Genomic DNA, 9,096 nt, shown 5'->3' on the forward strand with positions numbered 1-9,096 from the left:
ATAAAGTGGTGATATTATCAATTTTAGTTGCTTTTCTTTACCAAAAGTGGAATGGTTCCAAAAAAATAAAATTACCTAAAGCGGTAATTGTTGTAATAGGAAAAGAGCATATGAAGTATGTAAAAACAATGGTGTTGAAAAATATCATTTGACAGCAACACAAAATCAACAATAATATTAACAAAAAATCGGCAATAAAATAAAATAAACAACAACACGTGCAACGAACGGGTTTCAAACGTAGTATATTAAATAATCCTATCTATGTGTCTTTTTTTCCCTAATAATGTCCTCCACCTTTCTGTTAATTTGTCAATCTTTGTTTAATCACTACTCAGTATTGACTTAGTAACTTATGTTGAGTCTCATACCGTCTTGTACTCAAATTTCCTCATCTATGCATTTTAAAACAAGTATAAATGAACCATGTAAGTTCTGTAAATAAAAATGAGAGCACAACCAATGGTTGCCCTATAGTTTATGGTCATTAATTATTTTATTACTTTCGCACTCTTCCACCTACCCCATCATATTTTCTCTCTCCTACAATTCCTTCTTTGATCTTCTTTTTCTTGGTCCATTATGAAGAGCTTGACATCAGTTTTTTGGCCAAATTTTATACTTTTATACTCTTTTTCCTCATAACCCATAAGGAGGGCAATTGCTGGGGTAGCTCAACATAGAAACTAAGAAAGTCCTTGACCTGATGAGTCGACTTAAAACTAAAACTTCTAAATTACGTTATCAACTTGAAATAACAAGACCTGAAACTGACCCTATCGTTCTTTTTGTTAGGTTTAGTACCAGTGAAACTTTATAATAGCAAAACTATAAAACTTTTTAGTACCAATATACCCGAACTTGCTAAAGAATTATTACACCCAAGTTTTTTCCCCAAAAGACTGGTAGAGTGATTGAGGTTGTTGAGCTTGAGGCCCTTGTACTTGTATTATGTCAAGCAAAATAGGTAAGCCATCAGGTTGCTCCCTCCTTTGTCCGGACTTGAGTTATTTTTTATTTGAAGCAAAATCCAAACCCAACTCTAGATAGGAGACATATGGCCCATTAAGATCGTGGAAGGTCTGTTAAATATCAAGTCCAACAACAGTCCCGTCTTTCCTTTTCTTCCTTGTGAATTCCAGTTAGAGATGCCTGGTCATGATTCTCTTGGAACTTGTGTTGTAGTGTCAGTGTAAAGAGAGATTATGCGCTCTTAAAATTAGTCTATATAAAAAGAATTGGACGGAATAGTTTTTTCGATCAACAAGTAAATACAAATAAAAAATAACACAAATTCACTATTTATAATCAAAGGCCATTGTGTGAGATACAAGACCAAGAACATATCTATCATTGTAAAGTAAAACATTATTAGAGTAATCAACTAATCAATACTAAATTTAGTACTATGAACATGAAAACCATTACTTAACTGTCGTTTTTTTCTTAGAAAATAGTAGAAGCCTGATGAATGGATGAAATCCTTTCTATTCCTGCCATCGGCCAACCTGTATCCAGAAGTACAATTAGATGATGAACAAATATTGGTCTTACTCTTAGAATTTTTCCTTCTGCCACCATTCTTCACATGCGTTTTGAGCAGCGGCGGGGTAATTATGGCCAAAAATAATGAGGGCCCTGTACAATTTCCTTAATAAGGCCCTTCATTTGTAGTTCAAAAAATATAGAAGTATAAGATTCGTATTTACAACTAGCTAATGACCACTATCTTCAAAAGTTTAAACAACAGAACTTTGATGAATTTCATGTTCTCATTGTTCCTTCCCTTACACTTTTACTACTGATCCAAATGTTTTCTTTTGTCTAATCTTCTAACAATTAAAAATAGACATATTTAGGGTCTTTATATTTTTGGGTCCTAACTCCTATTCCATAGCCGCGATTGAACCACCCCTGACTTTGAGGCGAGTCTTCATTCTCCTTGTTGAAGTAAAAATTCTTGAATATAATGTCGCTTTCCTCTTAAACTTCGAGCACGCCAGGATGACAATTCGATATTTTTCTTGATCATGATATCATGGCAGAAGATATCTATCATGCTCTACTCCTTACTTCATCATCCTTTTCCTTTTTTCATGGACTCACATGAAGCCCTCCATTGTAGAATCCCCTTTGCTTTGGTCTTCCGACTCCATATTGAAATCACTTACAACTTGATTTTGTTTTAAACTCTCAAACATAATCAAACCAGCAACCACATTCTTTCTTTAAGATGGCCCCTTGCTCTTGGCACCAATAGTTGAAGGCATGACTACCTTGATAGTCTAGTTGAACCAAATGTAGAATTAAAGCAATGAATAAGACTTTTCCTTCATTAACCACTTGATAATCTTTCCTTGAAATGAGAATAAAAGAGTTTGACCTCCTTCAGTTAACAAATTGATACTTATTGGGCTCAACCATATTAGAATTATTACATTAAAACTTATCCCTGTAAATTTTGATGCATAGATTATATAATAAATGAAGTTTTTGTAGTGTATAATAACATATTAATATCACATCTATATATATCTAAAACCTAAAGTAAGAACATGTTATGTTGCCGCGTGTACATATTAAACAATAAAAACATGTGAGTGTTAAAACTCAAACTCATAACCTTTCATTTGAAATACAAATACACTAACCAACTAATCTACAAAAGACTAGATAATATTTCTATTTTTAAACCAATTAAATACAAATGTATACATTAATACTCATTAACCTAATGCTAATAATAGAAAAACTTAGATCGGTTTCATGTGATTTTTCAAAACCCTAGCGCCCCCCTCTATCTTTTATCTCTCAAACCCTAGCATCCCCTACCTTTTTTCACTAATTAGGGGTTGTCATCGATGATTTCATCCATGGTAAGCCCCCTTTTTCCTTTTATTTTCAAATTTTAGTTCATTTATTTCTTGTTTTGTTAAATAAAATAGTCTCTCTTTACAAGATTTTTTCAAACCCTGTTATGGAGTTTCTAGTCTCTATTGTGGAGATCTCATTCTCCCCTATGAGACTTGTGAGTATGGTTCTTTTGTCTTCATGTAGGAGAAATTGTTCTCATTATTTGAAGTTCGACACTAAACATGAAGGTATTAAAATCTCGGATGCGGTCAACATGGCTAGATCAAGAATGTTCTTCCAAACTATGTCATAATGATAGACTTTCTTATCAATAACTGCTTGATTCAGCAAATACAAGGGAGCTGCAGTGTATTACTCGATCTGGTTCATTGTAGTTTCTTGGAAGATGAATTTGATGTAACCTTTTTTGATTGGATTTTGTTTTTCTTTAATACCTATTGTAGATAACGTTTGGCCTTTAATTAATGAAATTTCTGGTTCAAAAAAAAACTAATGCTAATAATAGCATGTCCTACCTTTCAATACTCTTATATCAATTAAAAAGCTCTTAAAATTTTATAACCTCCCTAATTAACACCATTAACTTCATTTATTCAAAAAACAATATTTTATTATAGTTTTTGTAATGTGTGTGTGTGTACGCATGTGCGCGCTCTCTTGAAGTCGGGAGTTATATTGCTCAATGATTCATATTATAATTTACTGTGTAGAAAATTTGAAAGGAACTAAAAGATTACTTAACGAGTAAAATTCAAGATCTATAACTCTTTTCTTCCACTTCTCTCAAGTGTTTGATTTAACACTTCAAATTCACATTGGTAAATGATCTGGGGGATCGCCCATGTTAAAAACTAGCTAGTTACGATATGAAAATCATCACTAACACCTTTACAATAACTAGTTTTAAGATTTGATACAATTAGAGATGGCAGTGGGTAATAGACCCTACCCGAATCCGTGGATCCATTTTTGACGGATCTGGATCCTCAAATTTTGGACCCTATGGATTCGGGTAGGATCTGGATCCTCCATAAAAAAAAAGGATCTGGACCGGGTCCTAAATTATTACCCAGATCCAGATACGTTTACCCGTTTTTATAATATTATTATAATCTAATATTATATTTTGATAATATTATAATATTAGTTATTACATGTAAAACGGATTTTCGCTTGAATTTCGGATTATTATTCTAATTAATGTGTGATTTTTGTGCGAATTTACTGGATAATTAAATTCGAAAATTGGGTTGATAACTAATCTACACTTTGATAATTGAATAGTTGTAAGTGGTTGCAATGGTTATTTTTCAAAAATTAAATGTATTTTTTGGTTGATATTAGATGACTTTATTGTTTAAAATCTTTAATTATTAGGGTAGCTTGAAGACAATAGGCAAGGATCCGTTTAGGACCCGGATCCATAGGATCCATACGGATCTGGATCTGGATCCTCATTTTTATTACTCAGTGGATCTGGGTAGGATATGGATCCTTACGTAAAAAACGGATCTGGATCTGGATCCTAGAGGACCCTGTCCAGATCCTACCCATCGTCATCTCTGATACAATCCAACAAAACATCCTAGGAAATCATCAATAATTGCATGCCATACATTTGGGAGTAAGAGGCAAAAGTAAGAGGACGTCCATCTACAAACTGCAGACACTCTCACTTGGCAAGATTCGAACCTCAAACCTCTAGTGAGGCAAACCTTACTTAGTTATATAGCTACTTACAAGTTCTATTCACCCATTTCTGGTGTAGTTAAAGTTGCAATTAGTATACTTAGGTGTATAAAAAGACATGCTACACTCAATTGGGACCTGTAATAATTTTTACCAAAAGAGGGTAAAGTATTTTATACAATATTGCTTGTTTGATTCATGTATTCAATCTCACCGAAGAAAAATGAATCATATAAAAAAATGTTTTCGTTTATCAAAAAAATTTATTATATCTTTTTGAAATGTAAAGATTAGAAGTGCGGATGTGGGAAAAATAAATAAATAAGGCAAACCCCTCTTCAATTGAAGACGCCAAAAATAGTTGATGAGCTTATAACTTGGAAGCACCCCGAAATCTTAATCAGGCTACTTGAACATAATCGAGTTTAGTAACAAAGTCAAATTCAAACATTGCAAGTTAGGATGCTTATTACAAACGTAAAATTATCATGTGGGCAGATACAACCAAGAAAAAATTGTCATCATTCAACTAATAAGTTTACAATAACTTATACTCGGTATAAATATTAAATCTTATATCTAAAAATAGTAAAGGATCAATGTCTAAAATAATAAAATTACTCAATCTTAGAATAAATTGTTGTAAAAATCGGCGTAAGAAATTGACTAAGATAACATTAGTTAGAAGCTTCCTTAAAGTCGCTTTTATTATGAAAGCATAATTACAAGTACGTAGAACCTGGATTGTCCCACTGCCACATGTCATTAGTTTTCTTGATTTAATACAACAAAGCAGTGCATATTCTTCAACAGGGTAGGAAGGGTAGTTTAAACAGGTAAGATTTGGTCAAAAAAACTATTAGTAAAAGCATAATCCTAAGCTTTCTGCACACTTCGCTAATCCTGTCTTCCAGGCAAAATAATACTACTGCCTACTGGTATAGTACTAACAACCAGAAAGTGCATCAATGTGTTGGAAATTGCATGGAATATACAGCTGCACATGCACTCCACACAAAGACAATTGCACATGTTTTTGGTCCACCATTGTTGCCATAACTTACACTACAAGAATATCAATTTATACTCCATGGAATAATCAAACCGACACATCATAATTATTCAAACAACCTAATAAGCTACACAAGGATAATCTCCATGATAAGAGTGATACTAATTATGTCAGATATTTGAAAATAATACATAAAATCAAACTAAAAAGATTAATACTCGCCGATAAATGTTTGGTTGACTATAAGAGCGGCTAACAAGACTCAACGCAACCGGAAAAAGTTGTTTAGTTGGATATGAGCGTTGTCAATCCTTAAAGGAGAAACAAATGTGATACTTCTTGTCAGAAAAAAAACCATATATAGGCTATGTTTAGTTCACTTGAAATTCTGAACTTATTTTTTTTTATCTGAACTTATTTTTTCTGATCTGATCTATAGTTGTAAAATTCCCTAAGATGTATACGCGAAAATCAACCAAGTAAAATGTTTATAAGATTCGCCAAAGTTTACGCATCTCTGAGATAGAACATAGCAGTATTATCAATAAACCACCATGTCAAAAGTCAATTAACTTTATTTTAAGTTACTGTCTATAGGGGTTTTCACATAATGATGACCTATGAATCAGTGTCCTAGTCAAAGACTGCACCAAAAGGTAACACAAAAAGGTGGATTCCTGTAACCTCAAATGGTAAAAGAAAAAAAAGTTACAAAATCTACTTCTTTTCAACCTAAGAAGAAAAGGTTATAACTTGCAAACTTTACAGAATAAGCAAATTCTTTCCATTTACAATCTCAATTGCAGTCCATGGAATATAGTTTCTCAAGACCTACAATTTTTGAGATAAATAGACTGCAAGACTGTGCTTAAGCCATCAAAATCCTTCATCTAATTAGGAAAAGCAAACATTAGAGACCTCAAATGAAATCATTTCAAAAGAATAATCCACAATTTTTACATGTTTGCTAGCTCCTTTGAACACATACACTTCTGTAAAATTCATTGCTGAATTCAAAATTGATACAAACAGATAGACTATTCCTTCAATTGGAGATTGAAGAAGATACAAATTCAATCCGGATTTGTGTCATTAACCAACAATTATTCTCTCTACAAACAAAGATGTCATTCAAACAATTAGATCATCTACTATTACTAGTCTACTACTCACAATTGCCATTTTTCCTGTCACAAACTCTAACCACAACTATAAACAAGGAATTAGTAAGAAAATCGAGTGGTAAGGCAGAGACGTAAAAAAAGAAAACCAAGCTCAAAAGGATTATACATACAGAAAAACTAAAACTCACAACACTCTGATCATCAAGGCCTGGCGAAAACGCCCCACAGTTTACCCCGGCCAAGACTCTCCAGAAGCTTCTTCGCTCCCTCAACTTCGAGCTCTGCAAGCTTCTGTAGGTATACACAAGCTCCGGCACCAACCATTTGTTTCCTGCACTTCTTAGAGCTAATCAAAGTGGCCAAAACCGCGATTGGCCATTTCTTCATATCCAAATTTTTAGTCAATGGATCCAATAGCTGAACTGTGGCCACTATCCCTCTCTCTTCCTTCCTGAATATCTTCCTATTACAGGTACACGCCATGAGATTCGACAGCGCTCTTGCAGCTGCTTCTCTCTCCTCAATGGCTTTCCCATCCAACATTCTCACCAATGCAGAAACACAGCCACATTCACCCATCTCTCTCCTTGCTTTCGAGCAAAATCCGAGTTCATAAACAGCTCCTGCAGCTGCAATTCTTACACTTAAAACCCCACAATTCAACAGTGGCAATAACCTCAATGGGAATCCCTGGAAAATCAAAACTTCCCCAATTGGATGATACGACGAAAAATTCTTTAACAACTCAACAGCAGGCTCTAAACCTCTGCCTACCGGAGTCGAATCCCAATAATTCTTCAAATTCTCAACTCCGCCCTCTCTTGCAACCAAAACCTTCAATGTCTCATCATTATACACCAAATTCGACAAACAACCAATTGCATTCTCCCGCGCCAGCGTCGTCCCTGAAGCCGACAACGCAATCAACACCGGAATTGCATTCTCTTCGACGAAATTCTCCTTAATTTCCTCAAATTGAGCTAAGTTCCTCAACACTCCGGCCGCCATCGCTTGCGAACTCGGAGTTCCGCCATGACAAATCTCCAACAACGACGAAATTCCACCTCTAGAACCAATAGCTCTGGCATTCTCCTTAGAAAAACTCAACGCCTGAAGTGCAACACAAGCTTTCTCCTTAGCAAAACCACTTCCTGATTCAATCACTCTAATCAATTGATTCAACAACAACAAACCCTCAGCAATCAAAACATGCTTACTGGAATCGACCGTCGAAACCCTAGCAATGGCAGCAACAATTTTCTCTCTCATCTCCACCGAAGTCGAATCGAGTGAGCGCACAAGCACAGGAACAATCCCCTGCGCAACCGCAATCAGCACATTCTTATCATCCTCAACAAGCAACCCTAACAACGAGTCCATCGCCGAATTCTTCGCCTCATTTGTTCCGATCTGAAGCCGAGTCAAAAAATTCCTAACCTCAACCCTAACCGCCTCCCTCGCCGCCGGCTGCACCACCGTAATGGCGCCGTCTTGGTGTAGAACTCCACTGCGAAGCAAGATCTCGCAGTCTTTGCTGATTCGGTCGAGCTTCGAGGAGAGAGAATCGATGTCGCTTTGAGTGCGAAGTTTACCATCGGGAATCGCGTCGGCGTCGGAGCATTTTCCGGCGAGTAAAATTCCGTCGGAAAGCGCGGCGAAAAGCGAGGAGAGGACGGAGATAGAGAGAGAGTTGGAGGAGAGAGAGTGAGAAGAAGTGGAGTCAGATAGTTCGGCGAGGTGAGATTGAAGAGAAACGAGTTTACCTTTGATCAACGACCATTTTCCTTTGAAGTGGTGGATGTGAGGGAGGTGTGTTTCGAGGAGAGAGGTTAGTCGTTGAGTTGAGAGATGGAGAAGGTCGTCATTTAGAGGTGGTGTTGAAGCTTCTTTCATGGCGGCAAAAATGGAGGTTTGAGGAGAGAAAGTGGTGAATATGAGGTTAAAGAGATATTTTAGGAGAGAGAAAGAGAGAGTGGTTGGAGAAGGGAGATGAGTAGAGGAAGAGCAGTGCTGGGAAACGAGTGAGGCATGAGTGAAGGAGAACGAGGGAAAGGGGAAAGAAATGTGGGAGGAAAATTTATTGGTGTGTGTTCTAAACTAAAAATGTGCTGGCCTGGCCTGGGTGTTTTACTTTATCTACTTTTTATTTATTCGCGGTTGTTACGGTTTTCACGCGCTAAAACAACCAGTTACCAGACCTACAAGGTAGAGTATGTCTCTTTCTTTCTCTTTTGAGGGGTGTGAAATTGAGAATGTGTGATTCGTGTGAACTTGAATGGTCTACTCATGTGAGGTGGGTACTAGGGTGGATGGACTTGAGCCCACCCACCTCTGACCTGTATCTAGGTCAATTAATTTCGATTTGGTCAATGGTTTGGTTTTGATTTATTCTTGCTC

General features: G+C 36.0%; 1 protein-coding gene across 1 annotated transcript; it reads right to left on the reverse strand.

Moving 5' to 3' along the window:
• Positions 1 to 6,631: 6,631 nt before the first annotated feature.
• Positions 6,632 to 8,822, reverse strand: LOC104893885 (uncharacterized). The gene has a single exon (XM_010680015.4). The coding sequence runs from the start codon at positions 8,590 to 8,592 to the stop codon at positions 6,901 to 6,903; it is 1,692 nt and encodes a 563-aa protein (XP_010678317.1). The 5' UTR covers positions 8,593 to 8,822; the 3' UTR covers positions 6,632 to 6,900.
• Positions 8,823 to 9,096: the final 274 nt, after the last annotated feature.

The sequence above is a fragment of the Beta vulgaris genome, chromosome 5, assembly GCF_026745355.1.
Source record: "Beta vulgaris subsp. vulgaris cultivar EL10 chromosome 5, EL10.2, whole genome shotgun sequence".
NCBI lineage: Eukaryota > Viridiplantae > Streptophyta > Magnoliopsida > Caryophyllales > Amaranthaceae > Beta > Beta vulgaris.